This window comes from Rhamphochromis longiceps, linkage group LG6 (assembly GCF_057381845.1).
Source record: "Rhamphochromis longiceps isolate RC_006_pf linkage group LG6, R_longiceps_female_GT1.1, whole genome shotgun sequence".
Taxonomy (NCBI): Eukaryota; Metazoa; Chordata; class Actinopteri; order Cichliformes; family Cichlidae; genus Rhamphochromis; species Rhamphochromis longiceps.
Window position 1 is genome coordinate 19,865,840 of NC_140562.1, and position 23,312 is coordinate 19,889,151.

The following is a 23,312-nucleotide window of genomic DNA, read 5'->3' on the forward strand; positions in this document are numbered from 1 at the left end:
GTAAAAGGAGACAGGAAGATAGGTGAGAAAGAATAAAACTTAATTGACTTTTTGATGGCATTTTACACACAGTACTGGTACAGTATCTAGAAAATGTGGGAAAATACTGGCATCATATACAGTACTTAGCTACTTCTGAAGAAATTAAAATGGGACCCTAAAAAAATTACTATGTACAATAATGGATTTCTATACATTTGACATCAGATGAAAACGTTTGTTGTAAGATTCAGATAATTATTTGTTAAAAGTGAGAAATTTTAAATGAGAATAAGAAAGTATTTCTTTGTGCCCCCCTCTCCCTGTTAATGCCCTACCTGCCCCCCTGGCAAAACTTTGCTAGACCCACCCCTGCACAGTTGCCAGCTGTCAGCTGACAGGAAAAGGATCCTGGTGTTATTTCTCAGAAACAGTTCATAACTTCTCTTCAACTCATTCATGTCACCTAAAAGGTAAACCTGTTTCTCCATCACCTGTTCAGCTCTGATGATTGAGTAAGGACATCTCCTGGTTTCATCTTCATGTTTCCCTCTCACCAGATATCCAAACCAATATCATGACCAGCAGCTTTTACAGCTGTGGCTCCAGCAAACATCAGCTGATGCTAGAAATTAATATTAAATAAATTCTAGCTGATCAAGCTTAAACGTGCTGCTGTTGTTTAGCGCAACATCCGCCGGTTTCCCCGTTCTGGCGCAAAGTGGACGATAAACAAACAAGAGAGAAAAGCCGATCATTGATCAGTTTCATGATTGAAGTAGAAACAGGAGAGGGAGGGGAGAGGATGAGAGAAGAGGCAGCTGTGCAGCAAAGACACAGAATAACTTCAGCTTTGTGTCTTTTTCATTGTAGCTGAAGTTCGGGACAAACTGTTCCTTTTCACCTCAATACCAAACGCACAATATTTTCTCTGAATACGAGACGATTCCGTTTTTTACAGGACGGTTGGAAACTCTAATAACTAACCTTATAAATAAAATAAGATAAAACAAGTTCAACATCAATAATATCATAGCACCCGCCCAGCAGTATATAAACTCCGTCATGCTAGCTAGTACGCAGTACGAGTTATTGTAACTGACTGTAAAAAGTCAGCATAACGAAAACGAACTCCACCTAAACTTCGTTTATATCTGACCCAGATAGACTGCAAGTCATAACTTCTTACCTGAAGTTCAGTTCACCGCCTCGGGTCTCTGCTCCTCTTGCCTTTCCGTCATCCACCTGCCAGCGTGTTGCACCTGCTGGCCTCCACCACTTGCTAATGTTACTGAATCTGTGGAAGCTCCGCAATCCGGTTGTTCAGTCTGACGTCACTAGCCGTGTCTGGGCCTAAACTCCGCTGCAGGTCCATATATCAAACGATCACTATGGCAATACTGAGAGTTGAAAAACTGTCTAAAGTCTTTCATCTTTAATAAAATGATCAGCGTTCTGCTCTACCAGGTGTAACAATTGAGTTTAACATCCAGGCATCCATGAAAACGGAATTTATGACATTTAACGGAGTTAGAAGTTAGCAGGAAGTTAGCTCGCTAGCTTCTATCTAAATACATTAAAGCATGTCCTGACTAGGGTTGCCAACCGTCCCTTAAAATACGGAATCGTCCCGTATTTCGAAACAAAAGTACACGTCCCGTATTGAGCTAATAAGGGACGCACTTTGTCCCGTAATACAGTGAGAATCAAAAGTAGTCAATAACTTTTAATGGAATTAACGCTTTGTTTGAAAACATAATTCCCAGCCCCTCTCCTGCTTTGTGACCAATGAGCTGACAGCACACTTACGAGTATGACAATTCAGATTACCACTCATCTCATTGGTCGAGGAAAGGTCGCTTACGGAGAAAATACCGGAAGACAACAGATGACCACAACAACAAGCATGGCCAACAGGGAAACAAACGCAGACACTGCGGTGCAAGTCTCGGACGACAGTAAACCTAAAGCTGGGCAGACACTGTGCAATTTTTTTCAGTCACGTTATTCAGCTCCTGCTCAAACTGCACGATTGACTCGCAGTTGGTAGGTCACGATGCAGGTCTCACACTATACCGCCCGATGCTCTGATGCGACCTGAGTGCTCACACTGTGCCTCCATAAAATGAAGGTTATAACAGAAAATCTGTCGCGCTCTCTCTCCGTCTTACACTCACACAGACACACACACCACCACCATCAACTTTGCTAAATTGCTAATGAAAAACATTGATCGGGCAGCTGTGACTGAGCAGCAATGTAAATCCAACTATTTTCACGGTTGTTGTGGTCGTGATAATTTTGTGATGCCACATCGAAAAGGCTCGGATGAGCTTTCCAAAGTTCTACAAGTTGTGCCTCTGTAACCAATACGTCTACTCACCAAAGAATGAGTGAAGCAATATGGATAACAGCAGAGGACAATTTATTTAGGGTCTGATGGCAATTTACCATCGGTGTCCAGCACTTTAAAGGATTGATGGACTGGAGCACATCTGTCCTTAACATACCCTCTTAAACATCAGCTTGACACTGATATATCAAAGGAAACTTAACCGACTTTAAGTGCAAATGTTTCAACCTGAACAACTTAAAACTTCTCTGGGATACAATGTAGACAAAGACAAGAAGAAGAAAAATATTTCCATCAATAGTCACTTTTCCTAACCAGGAGACAAGTGAATATATTATGTAAAGAGTCCTTTTTCTCAGTCCTGGGGTTGTAACACCACAACCTCCTCAGTCCGTAATCAGAGAGTGTCTATTTGACAATAACCAAAATGTCTTTGGATAGTCTTTGTGAATGCAAACAAAACAAAACAAAAAAAACAAATGATATTAGCTGGCCAGCAAAATAAAGAGAGTGTATGGCACTGAGTGCGGGCGTGTGTGTGAGTACTTCGGTCCAAATAATCAAGGTCCGGATGGATGAAGGGATGGCGGCCGCTTGTCCTTTAATGGCACCAGTAAGGCAGCACAGTAGTAAGGCAGCACAGCAGCAAGGCAGCACAGCAGCAAGGCAGCACAGCAGCAAGGCAGCACAGCAGCAAGGCAGCACAGCAGCGAGGCAGCACAGCAGCGAGGCAGCACAGCAGTAAGGCAGCACAGCAGCGAAGCGTCTGGCAGGAGAACGAACAATAGTCCTTTTCAAGGCTACTGCAGAAGGCGATATTCCCCGCTAGCTCACCCCAGCTTGCTCTCTGGCACAGCTACAAGCCACGTGAGCTCATAGCCCCATAGTGACATACGAACTTGGCTACCAACGTCCGCTTAGCATGGCGGCTAATTGTCGAGCTTGCTAGCTTAGCCTCGATTAGCGATTAGCACCTTAATAACCATTACTACACATCACATCATAGCAAACACATGATAACACATGGAATAGTATAATATACATACGAAACAGATTTTTACCTGGCAGGAGAACGAACAATAGTCCTTTTCAAGGCTACTGCAGAAGGCGATATTCCCCGCTAGCTCACCCCAGCTTGCTCTCTGGCACAGCTACAAGCCACGTGAGCTCATAGCCCCTCCCGCTAGGATGTACTACCACAGTCGACTGTCGTAAAGCAGCCGCAAACCAATAGCAATAAAAAAAAAACTCAAAATCATTGAAGAACATTTTATAACACCCAATATAGGTATATACATATATACTGAATATCACACAATATCAGATAACCACATTAACACTGGGTTACATCCACCCCTGCTTAAAGTGTGACGTCCCCGTCACTATCACCCGACAGAGATTGCACTAACCCAGCAATCTGTTGTTGTAATGACAGGAAAAAGTTATTGAGCAATGCAAGTGTCATCGGCACATTGAAACTGTGATGCTTACAATCGACTTTGTAGCCGACCTGATAGTCACTGAGATAAGCCGGTGGCACTCTCCTCCTTTGTGGCCTACCACATGTTGGGGCTGGGCTGAGCACCTCCTCATCGTTTGCTGTCTCCGATCCTGTCAGATCTACAATGAATTCAGGTGCCCCAGGATTCAGAGGATACTGTGGCTGGGACGCCTCCTGTTCTCCCAGAACATCCCTTTGATCCGCCAACAAGTCATTGTCAGGAAATTGGCTGGATGTAAAGTTTATTTCCTCGTCTTGCCCAAACTCCTCCTCCAGCCGAGTTTCTTCTGTGTTGCTCCCTGCATCCTCTCTCATGAGAGGTTGAACCGAACTGGTTAGCACATCCTGACTGTCACATTGCAGGTTAACCGGTAGGAACCCACAGGGAAGAAGCATGTCACGATGCAGAACTCGCTCTCTGCCCTCTGCATCCTCTGGCCTAATCACATAAACCGGGATAGACTCATCCGTCTGCTTAACAACGATGTGCACAATAGGCTCCCACTTATCAGAGATTTTGTGTTTCTTTCTTAGGCTCAGATTCCTTACCAGGACTCTGTCACCCACTTCCAATGGAAGGGCAGTAACCTTAGCATCCCAGCGTCTTTTGTTCAACAATTGTCTCTTCTCAGCATTTCTTGAGGCTAGGTCGTATGCATACTTCAGCCTACTCTTTAGTTCTCGTACATACTGAATATGTGTTCTGGTGCTGTGGCCACGTGGACTATGTCCAAAACAGAGATCAATCGGAAGGCGTGGCTCTCTACCAAACATCAGAAGGAAGGGCGCTTCTCCAGTTGCGTCATGTTTTGTACAGTTATAAGCATGTACAAGGGGGCGAACATACTTCCTCCACTCCTCTTTTTTCTTATCCTCCAGAGTTCCGAGGAGGTCCAACAGAGTCCTGTTGAATCTTTCCACTGGATTTCCACGTGGATGGTAGGGTGTCGTACGGGACTTTGTAATCCCTGCTAGTTTACAAAGCTCTGCCACTATTTCAGATTCAAAACAAGCACCTTGATCACTATGGATTCTGCGAGGAAACCCGTAGTGACTGATGAAGTTCTCCCATAACACTGTGGACACCGTTTTCGCTGTCTGATCTCTCGTGGGATATGCCTGTGCATATTTTGTAAAATGATCAGTTAGTACTAGGATGTTCCTGGTGTCTCTCGAATCGGGTTCTATTGTCAGAAAATCTATGCACACTAACTCGAGGGGACCACTGACTTTGATGTTGACAAGTTTAGAGGCTTTCTGCACTCGTGCCTTTCGTTTCACACACCTCTCACATGTTTTACACTTGTTCTCAATGTAGCTAGCCATTTTTGGCCAGTAAAACCTCGCTCTAGCCAGTTCTAAGGTTCTCTCAATACCCATGTGACCTGTCTCGTCATGAACACCTTGGAAAGCTCTCTCTCGATGGCTATTAGGGATGACAAGTTGATGGAAGGCCTTCCCCTTTTGATCAAAAACTCTACGGTATAGCACCCCATCAACTAGAAGTAACTTTGATTTCTCCCGTAAAAACAGAACCACCTCAGGTTCCTCAGACTTTCTGTCAAAAGTCTCATCCCCAGTCTCTAAAATGCCTATGATGCGGGCTAAAGAGCTGTCATTTCTCTGTAACTGATACCAGTCCACCATAGACATTCCTGGTAGGGCTGACTGGCCAGGTAGGGGGACCGGATCCTCAAGGTCATCAGGAACCGCACTGTCATTGCACAAGAGTGTTTCCACGGCAGGGATTACAGTGTCGACTGTCTGTGTGCCTTCACCTAAGATCGTGTTGACATTGACACTATGACGCTTACACACAGTACTCATTGCCTCCCCATCGAGAACTTTAAACTCCTCAGGGGACAAACTAGCACAGTCCAGCATGCTGGAGATTCTTCTGTCTGTCTCCAGGGACTCCTCGTCCTCCTCTGAGGGTCCATGAGGCCTCCTAGAGAGCCCGTCAGCATCAGTGTTATGTTGGCCAGATTTGTAGTGTATGTCAAAGTTGTAAATCGACAGAGAAGCAAGCCATCTGTGACTTGCAGCATCAAGCTTCGCACTGGTCAACACATACGTCAAAGGGTTGTTATCAGTCAGCACCTTGAAATTAGCCCCATACAAATAATCATGGAACTTCTCACTTACTGCCCACTTGAGGGCGAGAAATTCTAATTTATGTACAGGGTAATTCTTTTCGCTTTTGGAGAGGCCACGACTAGCATAAGCTACTACTCGAGTCTGGCCGTCTTGAACCTGATACAACGCTGCTCCCAGGCCTGACATACTGGCATCTGTGTGTACTACGTACGGGAGCTGCCAGTTGGCGAAAGCCAGAACAGGTGCTGAAATCAGTTTTTCAACGATAAGGTCAAAAGCAGCCTGGCAGGCAGGGGTCCATTTTGCCCCAAGTGAGGGTGACTTTGTTCGTGGCCAATGTTTTTGGCCTTTATGCCTGGGGGCTAGTTCTCCCTTTAACAAGTCATTGAGAGGCCTGACAATGCAAGAATAATCTCTCACAAACCGCCTGTAATACCCCGTGAAACCTAGGAATGACCGAAGCTCTTTGGCAGTTTGTGGGCATGGCCAGTCTTTCACAGCAGTAATTTTGTCTGGGTCAGGCTGGATCCCCTGGGCAGATATTACATGCCCCAGATATTTCACGGAGGTTTGGAAGAACTTGCATTTAGAAGGGGATAACTTCAGACCAAACTCAGCAATGCGCTTAAGGACCTTCATCACCCGCTCTTCATGCTCTTCCAGTGAGTTGGAGAAGATTATGAGGTCATCTAGAAATGCAACAACCTCCTGGAGGTTAATTCCCTCCATCACTTTCTCCATTGTCCGTTGAAACGTGGCAGGGGAGTTAGTCAAGCCTTGAGGCATCCTCCGAAATTGCCATGTTCCAAACGGCGTTGTAAATGCTGTCTTGGGTCGATCACATGGCTCAACTTCAAGTTGATAGTACCCGCTCTTGAGATCTAAAACAGTGAACCATTTTGAACCAGAGAGCAGAGTGAACGTCTCCTCTATACGAGGCAATGGGTATGCGTCCTTTTTGGTGAGGTTGTTTAGTCTCCGGTAATCTACAACCATTCGCAGTTCCCCATTCTTTTTCCTTACAAGCACTACTGGAGAGGCATAGGGGCTATGTGACTCCTCTATAATGCCTGTTGCCAAAAGGTCTTGGAGGTGTCTTTTCAAATCATTGAAATCAGCGGGCGAAACACGTCTTGTCCGCTCTTTGAATGGGACATGAGGTTCTAACTCTATGCGGTGACTGACCCCCGTCACACTACCAACGTCAAGATCATGTTTCGAGAAAGCATCTGATGCTTCTCTGACAATTCTAGCCTGTATGTGCTCTTTGAATTGTGGTGATATCGGGCTGTCCCCAAAATCAAGGCCAAGAAGCACGGCAGATTGGTTACTGTCCTCGCTATGAGAAACTAGCAGGGACTGTGCCTGCAGAGGAGCATCTTCGGGCTGGGGGTTCATATCAGGGAGTGCAACAGGAACCGCCCAATCAATGGGGGAGCACTCAGCAATAGCTGTTCCAGGATACAGTGTGATGCCCCGCCGAGAGGCATTTTTGACCGCAACTTTAAACTTACAGTGAGACATAGGTTTTACATCAACTATCTGGTCATAGATGATAAACCCCCCTGGTGTAGGTGTGTCCTCCGAGCTACACACAAGAGCCTGAAATTTATCGCTCCCAGGTTTAGTGTGGCAGATGGCTTTCAAAGTATACACCTCACCTGGTTTCAAATGCACCGGTACCTTGCTGGAGAGTGCAACACGGAGGGCTTTGACCTCGTCTGCTTGGGGGTCAGCCTGCTTGAAACATTCGGTATATGCCATGACCCAGTTAGTGTCAATGGGTAGAGTCTGCAGGAACTTTGCTCCACCCTTTTTTTGACAGTCTTGTAGCATGGGACCTAACACATTTGTGCCCACAAGAAGAGAAAACTTATCATTGTACGATTGATCTGGACTAACTAATGCTAAGATGTTGAAACACTTGTCTGTGCCACAAGCACTTTCAGGGAACTGAACTTTAGCCTCAATGTACCCCACATATGGTACCTTTTGTCCAGCCGCACCTTCGATGTCCAGTACCTCTTTTATAGAGAACAGTTCTCTATGAGAAAGATAGCGAGAATAGAATGACTCTGATATTATTGACACTTGGGACCCGGTGTCAATTAAACACCGACACGGAACTTGATCTAACCATGCTAAACCATCACAAGGCTCCCCAATTAGACCCTGAGGAAACTGGGGAGGCACCGTTGGAGCTGGGGCTTCGTACATGCACTGGCTTGAAGGCTTGGAACTGCTCTGACCATCAGCTCCTGCTCGTTCCACAGCAGGAGCTCCTACTGGTTTAAAGGCAAGTTGGACTGTGGACTATTCTGTCGCTGAGCCATTGAACACTGGCTTTGCCCAGCACTGTGCCTCTCACACAATTTCTTTTGCACTAATATGGCATTGGTTGGGTTTGAACATTGTGGCAACATATGTGAATCCTCCCCACAATTATAGCAAAATTTCCCAACCCTTTTATGATCACCAGGTAGCCTAGCAGGAGTTGGTGGAGCTGGATTGTGGATTTTGGTTCTGTGCGATAGCTTCTGCCTAGTTTTATCACTTTTGGGACACTGAGAATTTGCTGCAGATGAGCTGTTCATTAGCTCTGCTTCTAGCTGCCTGATTCTTTCCTCCAGTTGCTCTCTGGTACAAGCATCCAGCGCTGTGGGAGGTGTGCCAGAATGCCTGCCGTCATCTGTGGCTACGAGTGTTCTAGCCTGCACTTTAGTTGAGGTGCCGCTCATGTAACGTCTCCTGCGCATTTCTTTTAACTGACTCTCTTTCTCATGCGTTCTGATTTTAAAAAGCAGCTCTGAGAAAGTGGGAATAACATGATGTGCAGATCCCACTATTTCTTTTAGATGCAGAGTGGCAATTAGAGAGTCATCCCAGCAACCTCTGAGGAACTGCTTTAGTAGCTGAACATCAAAATCACTTCTAGGTATGCCATTACCGTCAACTACCTCCTGCAGCAACGTCTGGAGTCGGCGCAAGTAATCAGATGCCTTTTCTCCACTATTCTGATGAGTCTCTAGGTACTGAATATACACACCTCTTCACCTCCAGTGACATTGCCATAAGCCTTGTCAAGCTCATCGAGATAGTCTTTTGGTGGTGCTTGAGACCCAATAGAAAGGGCCACATTCAAAGCAGGGCTAGCCAAGCTATCGAGGAAAACACGGCGCTGCTGCCCTTCGGAAAGGGTAGAGTCATTTAGTACCTGTTTAGCTCTAAGTCGCCATACCCTGTACTCTACCTCATTAGGGGGTTTTGGAGAGTTTCCTGAAAATGAGCGGAGCTCAAAACCAGAGGGAGTGTGCATGGGCGAGTCATGTTTTACAATGTGCTCCACAATGACTCTCTGAACCTCCGCTGGCAAAGGATCAACAAGCAGGGAGTCCGCATCAAGTGCCTGTTTAGCCTTGGGCACATGGCCATCATCACAGGCGGCAGTTGACCTGGGACCGGGTGTGGACTGAGTTTTAACTCCCAAGGTAGGAGTTGAGGTAGCTAACCCCTTATATGTATCATTTTTCCCACACATGTGGCTCACTGCAGCCTGATTTAAAGTCATGGGGCTCACATTATATGCTAATGCCAGTTCGTTCACTTGTTCTCTGAAACTAGCAGTCACATCATCAATTGCTCGAGCGAGGGGGACCACATCATGCGCCAGGTGAAAACTGTCAGGTCCCTGAGGACAGTACTCATCTATCTGAATAACCTCCCAACACTCCCCATCTGCTGAATGTTCTCCATCTAAGAGCATTGGGGTAATGCACTCCATGAACTGACACAAAATAGTGTCAGGGAGACTATCTATTTGTTGAATTTTGACAACGTGATCCAGCAAAGCGAATGCTCTTTGCACCTCTTGTAGTTTAATCTCGGCTTTAGCCCCTTTTAACAAAACAGTGTACTCTGGATCAAAACCATACCTGTCACAAAACTCCATTGTCTCTCTCTGCAAAGCAGTAGATGAATTCACAGATGTCTGTGCATGTGCTTCAGGATAAAGTTAGTGATGCGCTCCAGTCCCTGTTCGGGCGCCAATTTTTTCCTACTACTCTTAGTTGTAACCAATACGTCTACTCACCAAAGAATGAGTGAAGCAATATGGATAACAGCAGAGGACAATTTATTTAGGGTCTGATGGCAATTTACCATCGGTGTCCAGCACTTTAAAGGATTGATGGACTGGAGCACATCTGTCCTTAACATACCCTCTTAAACATCAGCTTGACACTGATATATCAAAGGAAACTTAACCGACTTTAAGTGCAAATGTTTCAACCTGAACAACTTAAAACTTCTCTGGGATACAATGTAGACAAAGACAAGAAGAAGAAAAATATTTCCATCAATAGTCACTTTTCCTAACCAGGAGACAAGTGAATATATTATGTAAAGAGTCCTTTTTCTCAGTCCTGGGGTTGTAACACCACAACCTCCTCAGTCCGTAATCAGAGAGTGTCTATTTGACAATAACCAAAATGTCTTTGGATAGTCTTTGTGAATGCAAACAAAACAAAACAAAAAAAACAAATGATATTAGCTGGCCAGCAAAATAAAGAGAGTGTATGGCACTGAGTGCGGGCGTGTGTGTGAGTACTTCGGTCCAAATAATCAAGGTCCGGATGGATGAAGGGATGGCGGCCGCTTGTCCTTTAATGGCACAGCAGCGAGGCGGCACAGCAGCGAGGCAGCACAGCAGCGAGGCAGCACAGCAGCGAAGCGTCTGGCAGGAGAACGAACAATGGTCCTTTTCAAGGCTACTGCAGAAGGCGATATTCCCCGCTAGCTCACCCCAGCTTGCTCTCTGGCACAGCTACAAGCCACGTGAGCTCATAGCCCCATAGTGACATACGAACTTGGCTACCAACGTCCGCTTAGCATGGCGGCTAATTGTCGAGCTTGCTAGCTTAGCCTCGATTAGCGATTAGCACCTTAATAACCATTACTACACATCACATCATAGCAAACACATGATAACACATGGAATAGTATAATATACATACGAAACAGATTTTTACCTGGCAGGAGAACGAACAATAGTCCTTTTCAAGGCTACTGCAGAAGGCGATATTCCCCGCTAGCTCACCCCAGCTTGCTCTCTGGCACAGCTACAAGCCACGTGAGCTCATAGCCCCTCCCGCTAGGATGTACTACCACAGTCGACTGTCGTAAAGCAGCCGCAAACCAATAGCAATAAAAAAAAAACTCAAAATCATTGAAGAACATTTTATAACACCCAATATAGGTATATACATATATACTGAATATCACACAATATCAGATAACCACATTAACACTGGGTTACACCTCCATCGCTTGTGTCCAGATCACAGGCTGCACAGCCGTGCTGCTCCATCTTTTACACCAACGTTTACGTGTTTGCGCGCGAGCAGTGTGAGCGGCTGTGGTGAGACCCTCACGAGCGATTGATGATCGGGAGCTGGTCGTGAGGTGTTAATCACTTCTCGTTACCCCACGTATACTACACGATGCACGATGAAGGCCAAAATCGGTCCGATCACTCAAAAAATCGGCTCAAAATGGGCCTAAAACTGCACAGTGTAAGCCCAGCATTAGAGCAGCAATGTTTGTTCCCCTCAGAGAAAGGGAAGAATGGGAAAAGGAAAACACCTGGCTGGAAAAAGTTAATATGGGCATGTGCAGTGAATATCAGCGCTATGTGGCCAGAAGTGTGATAATATAATTTATTTTGTGTAATAAACAACTGCAAGAATAGATGATTACAACAAATAGATGACTAATACATAAAAGTAATACATAGATGAATAATGATGATGAGTTATGATGTGTAATCATGGGAGCAAGTGGGTTTACAAACAGGAGCAGCTGATTAGCATTAGAAAAGCTGAAATAATACCTCAACTGAAGCCAATTGTACTAAATGCACTAAATGTGCACTGTTACAAGAATGTTTTTCTTTCTATTGTTTTCTATTATTTTAAGTTAAGCAGGACAGAGTTCTTTTAAAGAAAGATTTACTTATATTCTCAAAAGTTAAGCATGACAGGCTTCTGTTTAAGAAGGAGACCTGTTTTATCGTGTTAATGTTGTCATTTTGAGCTAAAAATAAATGGCTAAATGATCATTTGTTTCACATGTGTTCATATCACAAAGAATACACATCTACTTAAATCAAATTCAAGTCAAATGGTTAAAAAAATAATTTCACACACAAAAAAAGAGCTAGAAAATTCACCACACTGGGAAGGGTGAAGACAATTGGGTCGCCCGGCCCTGGCCACAAGGTGTCCCTTATTTATTTTTCAGGGAGTTGGCAACCCTAGTCCTGACTGCGGGGTTTTGGAAACAAATTAAAACGTACAGCTCTGTTATCACTTCCAACATAAATGAAGACAGAAAACTAAACAGCAGTGATGTTTGTAGGGTTACTGAAGTTTGGCTAGCTGGTATATAATGATGTGCTATGTGTCCGCTAGCGACACAGCTATGTTAGCATAATACTTTTTTTCCACTTGATAAAAGTTAACGTGAGTGTTCTCGGTGGTCAGAAACAAATGTAATCGCATGGCAGGATGCTGTAAAAGGACCAAACCTCAGCCAGGAGAACACCTGAGATAATCCATCCACAATACGAGGTTAGTCATTCATATACTGCTGCATGGGCTGGGCTGTAGTTACATCCTAAGGTTTTAAAAACTGAGCTTAAATAAATGATTAGCGGTAATAAAAGCCGAGGGAGGTCAACAGTGATCACTGACTGTTTTAGGAGCTTTTTGAAATTAAATAGAAGAAAATACATAACAAATTCAAATCAAATTCAATTTTTATTTGTCACACACACACAACCATACACAGTATGACATGGGGGTGAAATGCTTGTAGCTGTACAAGTTAAGTTTGCAGATGACACTACAGTGCTCGGACTTATATCCAACAATGATGAGACAAACTATAGGACAGAGGTGCAACAACTAGAGTCATGGTGCCACGACAATAACTTGGTCTTAAACACCAAAAAGACCAAGGAGATCATTGTAGATTTCCGGAAGAGGGGTCATAACAACCATCTGCCTCTCTTCATTGGCAGTGAGGCGGTGGAGAGGGTGAGCAGTTTTAAATTCTTGGGGGTAACTGTGACCGAGGACCTGTCCTGGGGCAACCATATCACCTCAGTTGTACGGAAGGCCCAACAGCGCCTCTACTACCTGAGGAGACTGCGGAGCGCACACATTCCCAGATCTCTGATGTTGAACTTCTACAACTGTGCCATCAGCAGCGTTCTGACGTATGGATTTCTAGTGTGGTTCCCCAGCTGCACCAAGGCCGATCAGCAAGCACTCCAGCGGGTGGTGAAAGAAGCTGGCAGAATTATTGGAACAAGTCTGCCAGAGATCAGTAATATCTTCCCCACTCGCTGTCTGAGGAGGGTGCACAGTATCCTGCGGGACCAACATCACCCTGCGCGCCACCTTTTCCATCTGCTGCCCTCAGGGAGAAGGTACAGGTCTATACAGGCCAGAACATCCAGACTGGCCAACAGCCTGTATCCACAGGCTGTGAGGCTCCTGAACTCTCTGCCCCCCTCTCACGGACAATAACCATATCCAACTTCTTAATAGCAATGAACTGGTCTGCATTGGTGCATCATATCTTTATTCTCTTCCCCCTCCTGCCCCCCCCCCCCCTCTTTCTTAAATAGATAACTATCATATCTGATATCATATCTCACAGTACAATAATATTGAATGGGTTGCATTGTTGTATTTTGTCATGTTTCTCAGGTCTTTGTCTGAATTTCTACGAACATTATTGCTAAGGATTGTCTTATTGCATTGGAGTCACACTGGGTTAAATATGTACACTTGGGTTTTAAGGGGTATTTATTATTTTCTTCTTTTTTTTGGGTTGTATGGAAGCCCCAAACGCAATTTCATTGTTCTTGACAATGACAATAAATAAATAAATACTAAATACTAAATACTAAATACAATGCCCGACCATTAAATGACAGAAGAAAAGTTTTACAATATTTACAATTTACTACAAAAATTTACAAATTAACTTAGGAATTTACAGTAAAGAATGTGCAAATAGCAGAAGAGATTATAAAGATAAGGATTATAAATTAGAGGAATTATAGGATTATAGGAAATGTGTGGTGGTGCGTGTGGTGACGTGTGTGAGAGTCCAGTCTTATAGTGACGTGTTTGGGAGAGTCCAGTCCTACACCTGGTTCAGGCCCCGAATAGACATTAAACATGTTAACAACACAAAAGCCATATTAAACGCAGACTACTTTAGGCCCGGAAGTAGGATTCGTCACGTCATCACTTAATGATAGCCGCCACCAAACAACTGAGTTATTTTTACACATCTCCCAGCATCTGGCCAATCCACCACCTTTCAGTGTTTATACGGTTACGGAGAAAAAAAAACAAAAAACAAAAAAAACATCAGCCCATAAAAACAAAAAATCAGCAGCCAGTCCAGCTATGGGTCCCTTAGTACCATCATCTCAGACTGGTTTCTTGAACATGACAAAGATTTTACTGAACCCCACAGTCACCAGATCTCAATCCAACAGAACAACTTTGAGATGTGGTGTAACAGGAGATTCTCATAATGTGCAGAAACAGTGTGATGCTATCATGCCAATATGAACCAAACGTTTCCAGAACTTTGTTGAATCTATCCCACGAAGAATTAAAGGCAGTTCTGAAAATGGGGTCCAAGCTGATACCTGATAGGTGTATTTTTTTTTTTAAAAGTCTGTGGTGAGTATATTTAAAGCTGATTAACAAACAAAAACTGCCAAATTCACAAGGTGTTACCGCATGCAAACCTTTATAGCTTAGCATCTTTTATTGCACATCTGCAAAACAATGTCATATTTTATATATATCTCCAATCTCCAATTAGAAAACGTGTCAAATTTATTGTGCAACAGAATCAAGTGATATTTCAACACCAAAGCATACTCGGATGTACACAATGCAATCTGGGCATTTGCTCTTAAAGCTCACTCTACCTTGGCATCTAAATGCTGCGAGAGGTGGGGGGGGAGGGGGAGTTGGGTGCGGTGGGAGGGGTGGGTGCAAGCAGGCACCAGGAATATGAATTCATAATGTACTTGACACAGTTTTGTTGAACAACACATTATTTAGTGATAATTTTCTGCATGTTAATAATCTGATCTGAAGTCAGGCTGTAGCCTATACGCTGTGTTCCCACTGAATATGTATTTCTGACCACACTGAGGGTAAACATGTTATTTAATCATCGCCGTGTTGTCTGTCATTATTGCTTAAGTAGGGTGAACAAACCCCAGGTGTTGTACACATAGTACGAGAGACTTTTCTGTAGGGAGGCTGGCTGAACATGCTCAGGATTTAAACGATACGTGCCGTCCGTGCAGTCTGCCAACTTAAGGTGAACTGTGATCTGTGTCAAAACGTGGAGCTGGAAGATAGCTTTATTTCTGCTGTGTTATAACAGACATATTAAGGTTTTGCATAACATGCAATTTACTCGTAATAGCATTCTATCTATCTATCTATCTATCTATCTATCTATCTATCTATCTATCTATCTATCTATCTATCTATCTATCTATCTATCTTAGAATTAGTAAAATATGCCTTTATTTTAAATAAGTGTAAATTTTCACACCCATACAGTCATACTTGAATGATTCAGTATGTAATTATACCCTTGGGTGAATTAATTAATATCTTGCCAAGTTGGTTGTGTAACTCTTCAACTTTGCATTTATTCAAATGCTTGCAGTGCAGAGATATGATTTCTGTTAAATGAACTATTTCAGGAACTGGTCAACTTTGATTACCAGGTGAAAGTTAAATCTAATTAGCTGCCTCTAAATGTTTAACTACACACGGTAACTGTGAATAAAAGTATCAATCGTCTTTGAAAAGCATGAATCCCGATAAAGTTAGCAAATTAATTTTCGCATTTTTTTTCTCTCTCTTGCATTTACTCCATAAACTCTCTTTATTATTATGAAATGTAAAAGAGTTCATTCCCAATGTTAATTCACATTTATTAACATTTGCAGTAGCCCAAGGCTAATTTCTTTCACATCCTGCCTACACTGACCATGGCTGCAGAGTTCAGATACAAAAACATGCTAGTTCCCATAACAACCCCATTTAAAATTCAATGGTATGTATGCCTGTGTCTGACCTTCATAGGCTTATCATCCAACTGTGAGGTTATTCAGTCTGCGAGCCAGATACGACAGCATGTACTCCTCATCTTGAAATCTGCATCGGCCAAAGTAAAGAACGGATTTTTCATCCAATCATATTAGTTATAAGAAACTTACTATGGCAAGTAGACATGTCTAATGAACTGTGAGCTACTAGACAGTGCCTGACCGGTTTCTCCCGGCCTTATAGTCTGCTACCACACAAACACTGAGCTGCATCTGACTGGTTGATTGCCTCTCAAGGACTGTCTGCTTCAAACCAAACTAACACGGGGAGCTGTTTGCAAACTTTTTCATGTAATCCAGTAAAATGTGCTTCTTAAAAAACATCTAAAACAAGAGTCATGCAGCTGCTGAATATGTTTTCCTATTTGGAAAATCTTTTGATGATCAGAGGTACGGGTTAAGGGAAACACTCCTGTATACAGTCACCTACCCCTCAACTTTATGCAGATGAGAAGCGGTCAACTTTCTGCCCTGTTGCTACCACATGACATTGAACAAACAGACATAATACGCGGAAACATGACGGATGCTGTGAACACAATCATAATGACTGCACAGAGGCAAGAAATGAAGCTTAAGTGTTAAATGTTAAGTGAATAGTCACCCTTTAGTTTATAGTAATGAAAAGAAATTGCATTTCCCCTCACCTCAGCTTTATTTTTTATTGTTTTTAAGCTCACTTGAGGTCAAAAAACTGCATTGCTTTTGTTCAAACTGAGGAATCGTATTAGCAGTTAAAGGTCAGCTGTTTTCAGTGGAAACGTTCTGTTAAATCTAATTAACAGCACGAGAAAACAGGTGGAGGAAAACCTGCAACTATCTGGTAAGCAGAGCTGCAGCTAAAGAGCCACGTATCTCCCTCAGGGCTTGGTGGAGACTAAAGTAGAGCCAAAAGGAGAGTCAGTGCTTGCATTTATCGGATATTCAAAGACAACTTGTGTGAAAAAGGCTTTTGAATCCAGGATGTAAAAATGCCAACCTCGATCAAACGCTTGTCTGATGGACTTCTTGGACAGAAAGTCAACACATCATCATTTCGACCCATGAAGTCAGAGTTGTGAAAAAAAAGGTGGTAATGGAATATTTTAGTAACTGGCAGAGCGACTGCATTGTCGCTTTATCTGTGAATGGATGACCCTCAAGGAAAACTGAACTGAAACAATAAGCGGATTGGGGGAGGGTGTCGGCGATGGACTTCTTCTCTGATTAAAAACTACATCTGTAATTACCACACGATGGGGACAGGGTCTTCTGTTGAGTTGACGAGTGTTTTGTTTCAGAGTTAACATGCTCCAATTCACCTGTCCCCATGAGGGGCAGCATCCACTTCTCTGTTTTGCAGCCGGGCCTTTCAGCTACTGGAGTTGTCTGCTATGTGTCTAAACTGGAGTGGAAGCCTGCTCCTAATCATGGCAATCACTCATCTGAGAGAAACCTACACACACACACACACACACACACACACACACACACACACACACACCCTCCCCCCAATCACTTCAAAACACAGCTATTTTTAAACTCCCATATATGTACAGTGTTTTCAGGCTATTGCGATTATCATTGATTTGTCTAAAATGACAGTGCTTGGAAGCTCAGAGAGATTCAAGGGGGCTCCCTTCAATTTCTACCAATGAGGGAGCAAATTATTACTGATTTCATATCAGCCGTGTTCTGCTGTCAGTCTGCAAATTCTTAGGACTTTGTGGCTGTGGAAGGAAAATCTGTGGTGCAAAGCTAAATTAGATTTGCCCATGATGTGTTTGACTGGCACCCATTATGCGCAATGGACAAGTGGGAGCTGCATGAATGGGTGTGGGAAACATTGCTTATATCTCAATTCTGCTACGCTTTTTCCCTCTGTTTTTGTGAAGCAGGTCCCCATTCATGGGTGATTAACAGGCAGATCAGGGAGGCGGGCAGTGTTGCTTGGTTGGCTTTGACTAATCTAACTGCTGCTGCCTGGCTTGAGAAATGGCTACAGGCTGGTATGGAGTATCCAGAAAAGCAAAGAAGAGAAACGCTGGAACTTTATTCTACTGTATAAAGTGCCACCCTCACAGTGGAAACCTCTACACGCTGCCTGTTATGCAGTCAAATGAAGAAAAAAAAAAATCCTACAAAGTGTGACTGACAACTCCACAGATTAAACTGATTATTGGATGTTGCTGGAGTAAAACCAAAGTCAACACCATGAGATGTGGGTCGTGAAATGTAAACAGCAGCTTAATCCAGATGACAGAGTCACAAATCACGAACCTGAGAACATTTATTTGATTATTTTTTACTTTCGAGTGAAGGCACCTATGGACGTTAACCATGCACTGTAATCATCATGCCAGCGAGACAGCGTGAACACGCAGTGACCAGATGGACTCGGATGTGTCACCATCAGGGATGAGTGGATGTCTTGCACTTCATTTTAAAAGAAAGGTGTCCGAATGTCCACACTCAGATAGGAAACATTGTTTGTGGCTTTTATTATTATATTCTTCTTTAAGAAGACAGATGATGTGGAAAGAAAGCTACGGGTCTAACACGCAAAAGCAGAAAGTGTGCATTTGTATTCATTAGAGATTAAAGCGTTTTTTGTTTTTACTAATATAGTTTGACATGGACGGAATTAAGTGACAGCTTGACCACTCTGTAATTTGTTTCTGAACAGCATCTCCATCTAGTGGGGGGCAGCCGTCACGCTCTCGCCGAGTTGATTTCACTCTTCTCTCAGCACTCGCGAGGGTCTCATGAGCTCCACGTTCACCGTGCACGAGGAGGGGGGTCGTGCGGGGAAAGCACCTGAAATACTTTCCTGTGATCTAAAATTGCTGTGCGTGACCGTGACGGGATCTCCGAAGTGTCAGTTGGCAGAAATGACTAATATTGAAAAGTCACAAATGAGAAAGAGAGAGAGAAAATATAACGTAACAAACTTGCAAGACTTCAACAGACAAAAAAAGAAGAAGAAAAAATGAAATCACGAAAGCCTTACTGTCGCCATCACACGAGTTTCTTTCACACAGCTCGGTGCCCTATTTCCAGACGGCTCCGTCTACCTGCGCTCCGAGCCCCTCCCTCCCCCTCTACCACTCTCTCTCTCTCTCTCTCTCTCTCTCCCCCCCCCCCACCTCCACCACCTCCCTCCTCCTCGGAGTTTGTGTTGCACTCGTTGCAGTAGGAGGGTCCATGTGCACAGAATGACGTCGCTCTGACTGCAAGTCCGACTCGACTCCTTCGTTTGTTTTTAATTACTCTTCTTCTTCTGTTTTTTTTTCTTTTCTTTTCCAGAATCGTCAATCTTGGGAAAAAAATTTTTCTTACGGCCATAATGTGAGTGTGATTATCCGTCGCTGCCGTCCGACCCATCGCTGTCGTTTCGTCCTGTCAGGAGCAGCGGCTCGCTGTTGAGGATTACTAGTGATAATACGCAGTAGACTTCTCCGGTGTGTCTATCTGTCAAACTGGCAACAATGTATTGGAAAGAGTAGAGGGGTGAGGAGGTGGGGGGCGGAGAGCACGTTGGTTGATATTTATTGACTTTGCTTCTTTTTTTTGCGTTTTTCTTTTTCTGTCCTCTGGATTATCGCTGCCCAGCAACACAGCCACCTGACAACTCTGAATGTCGTAATTAAGGTAAGGACGGACGGAGCCCTGTGTTTTAACTGTACAGTTTTAATTCGAGGTGATAATGAAAGCAAGTCCCCCTCGCAGTTGGTGTCGGGAGAACTGAATACTTACGGACACTGGCCTTGGTGCTGTGGAGGAGAAAAATAATAACTTTTAACCGGGACCGTTAGCCTCTCCCCTCCGTGTCTGCTCTTTAATAAAAGTGGCCAAGAAGTTTATGCACTTTAGGAAATCGCCACCGTGATTTAGAGCAGCGTTCGTGGATTTAACGTACATGCGCTCACCTGTCTGCGGAGAGTGATATATAAGGCTGTCAAATTCTGTCTAAAAAGTGGCTTAAATAATTCATACTTTGATCGTAGTGGACGTAATCATTCAAAAGCAATACATGCGAGTTTTAAAGCAAAAAGGAGTAAAAAACGGAAACAATATAGCAGACGGACGGGCTTTTGGCTTCTTTTTTCATCTACTTTTTGTATTCTGCGCACACGCAAAATGCAGACTTGTGCATGTCCTGCAAAGGCAGAGCGATCGCGGCAGGACAACAAGGAGGGGAATTATGAGTCTGACAGCTGTTCGGGTTTTTCCCCCTTTTTTTCTTGTTTTACTTTCAAATTCTCTGCACATGTGCACAGGACAGCCTGTTTTTTTTGCAGACAGCAACACTTTAACGCCGATATCTCGGCCGCTCGCTGCGAGCCCTTCGCGGACTTGCACCGTTGCATGCAAAATAAATAGCTTGAACATTAACTCCAAACCAGCCAGAAATCAATGCAATTTGTTGTGTTTTATCGTCCGATTGTTCCCAGTGATGTTGAATCGTTTTTAGCACACAGGGAAGCCGCTCCGGCTGCCTAAAACAACAGTTCAAGTTGTGTCGCAGCAATGTTGTGGCTGCATGAGCGATAACTATTGAGTGACAGCTTTCGGGCCAATCCATGAATGGGGCCTGATGAAGCTGCTGGATTTCTGGCCGAGCTGGCCAATAGAGACGCAGTAGAGGTGGGAATAAAAAGAAAAAAAGCCCAGGCGACGTCACATACAGATAAATTAACCCTTGTGGTCTGGGTTTCTTTAAGTTATCGCTGCATTCCCTGTAGTGCGCCGATAAGGGGTTTGAATCATGTGTGAGAGGGAAATACTGTACAGATTTATTTTGGACTTTATTAGATTTAACTTGTTTAAAAAAATATGAGACACTTTAATCTTAAAAAATGTTGCCCGTGTAAATAAAACAATCAAACAGGGGCTTCACACTCAGAAATCTTTCAGTTCCTCCACATTGTTTTTTTTTTCTGCCTTGTTAGGTTTCACTTAAGTGCAACTTTTTATAAGCTATAAACAGGAGACTGATTAGATTTTAAAGGAAAATAAAATTGCATAATCCTTTAATATGTAACGTAATCTTACATAGTCTCTTTATCAGAAAGTAATACTCTTAAAAACCTTTGCCAACTATTGTAGCTCGACTGACCCTGTTTTTGTTTGTTTTTTGTCTGTTTGCCATGTTTACTAGGTAACTCAATGAGCCAGCAATGGAGACCAAAAGATACCAAAGTTTCTTTGATGGAAAGGACACAGAGAACAGATGGCCTCAGGTCCCTGGCACTATGGAGTACTGCTGCAGTACAGAGGATTCAAGTCTGACTGGCAGTGATATCCTGATGGACATAGTTAATGTCAACTGCCCTGCTGGAAGCCCGGCCACCGACTGCAAAGACAACAATACAAAAAAGCAGGAGCAGCCAATGCTGCAGCTCAGCCAGAACCAGCCATTTGTTCTCCCACACTTCAACAACTCACTCCTTGGTCATAAGCAGGAAATGGACTCCAAAGAGCTTTCCAAGACTGTGGCTGAGTCTATGGGCCTGTATATGAATGCTGCCAGGGAGGCAGATTTTGCTTTTAACCAGCAGGGAGCCAATACCAGCCCAGGAAAGCTGTATCCAGCATGTGGACGGCCTTTAGAGGAGAACCAATGTGGTCCCACAAAGAGCCCCAAATTGAAGCCATTTGGTTTCCAGCAGCCTAGCGCGACTCCCAGAGAATGCACCGCGGGGACCCCGGTTAGCTCAGCATCTATGCTGGCCTCTTCTCTGTCCTGCAGTCCCCAAACCTCCAGTGCCATTTCCAGCCCCGGAGGCAGCAACAATATGGTGTCGTCTACCACCAGTCCTCCTACGTGCTTTGCGCCTCTGTGCTCGTCTGTCAGTAGCCCTGTCAGCCAGACTTCGTGTGCTGCAACTCTAGCCAACATCAAGCGCAGGAATTCAGTCACATGTAGCCCTGTGGAGTCCAGCACCGTGGGCTCACCGCCACTCACCAGCCCGCTCAATGTCATGAGGTCTCCCATGTCCAGTCCTCAGAGCATGAGTAGTGTGAGATCCCCTCCATCCTGCAGCACTACATGTAACATTAGGTCCTCTGTCTCAAGCCCAACAGCTGGCAGCTGCTCTAGCAAAACCACCAACAACTGCAACACAGCAATGCCCTCCATCTCCAGTCCGGCCACAGCAGGCAACATGACTGCCAGCAGCCCACAGAACCCCTCCTCTGGTGGGTTTCCTGTGTCCAGTCCTGCTGACGGACTGGGTCTGGTGCAGAATGACACGAGCAGCCCGGAAGCAGGGCTGACCAGAGAAACGGACTTCAAGAATTTCGAGTTCCCTAAAGTAGAGATGGTAGACGGGGAGGTGTTCAATGTCGGCTTAGATCAGATGGGGATGGTTAAGTACATAAAGAACGAGCCTGGGACTGACTTCAGGAGCATGTGTTTAGGCAGCTCCAAATGTAACGCGAGCAACACGCCCTTTATCACGCAGATTAAGAGTGAGCCAAACAAAAGTGAGGGATGTATGAATCAACAGCCCTACGGTGAGCAGTCACCATCGATTGGCCTCTTCTCTGCGTCTGAGACCACTTATCTGTCCCTGAGGAATAACATTGATGAATACAGTCTTTCCGGTATCTTAGGACCCCCTGTCTCCTCTGTGAATGGGAACTATGAGTCTGATGTGTTCTCCAACAATGTCCTGTCTAAAGGGGTTAAGCAGGAAGCCACAGATGGCAGCTATTACCAAGAGAATAACAGCATGTCCACATCCGCCATTGTTGGAGTTAATTCCGGTGGACACTCATTCCATTACCAGATTGGAGCGCAAGGAACAATGTCTTTCACGCGGCACGATGTGAGGGACCAGACCAACCCTTTGTTGAATCTAATTTCACCCGTAACGGCGTTAATGGAGTCGTGGAAATCTCACCCGGGCATATCCCAGGGGTCTCTCGCAGCCAGAGGTGAAGGATATCCGGGTCAGAACTGCATCTCGGACGGCATGTCGAGGTAAGGAAGAAGAAGGTGTATTTAGGCAGTCTCTGTGTGTGCCTGTTTTGTGTAAATATCAAATCATGTTTGGGGTTTTTTTTCCCTTCAGTGTACCTGTATAATAGTATGCCGCTCCAGAGTCTCCCATAGATGGAGAGCCAGTTTTTTGTTTAGTTTTTTTGTAATGGGACTCCTGTTGCACAGGGGATTT

The 23,312-nt window shown here is 44.2% G+C and overlaps 1 protein-coding gene across 3 annotated transcripts in view; it reads left to right on the top strand.

Annotated features, from left to right (window-relative positions):
* nr3c2 (nuclear receptor subfamily 3, group C, member 2) overlaps positions 1 to 23,312 on the top strand; it is a 139,050-nt gene that overhangs the window by 31,932 nt on the left and 83,806 nt on the right. The window contains exons 2-4 of one of the 3 annotated variants that reach the window (XM_085409615.1): positions 19,438 to 19,592; positions 19,744 to 19,782; positions 21,293 to 23,119. In XM_085409615.1, the coding sequence (XP_085265741.1) occupies positions 21,312 to 23,119 (1,808 nt within the window). In that variant the 5' untranslated portion in view covers positions 19,438 to 19,592; positions 19,744 to 19,782; positions 21,293 to 21,311. The remainder of the gene's footprint in view (positions 1 to 19,437; positions 19,593 to 19,743; positions 19,783 to 21,292; positions 23,120 to 23,312) is intronic. The other 2 variants (XM_085409616.1, XM_085409617.1) reach the window with 2 other exon arrangements.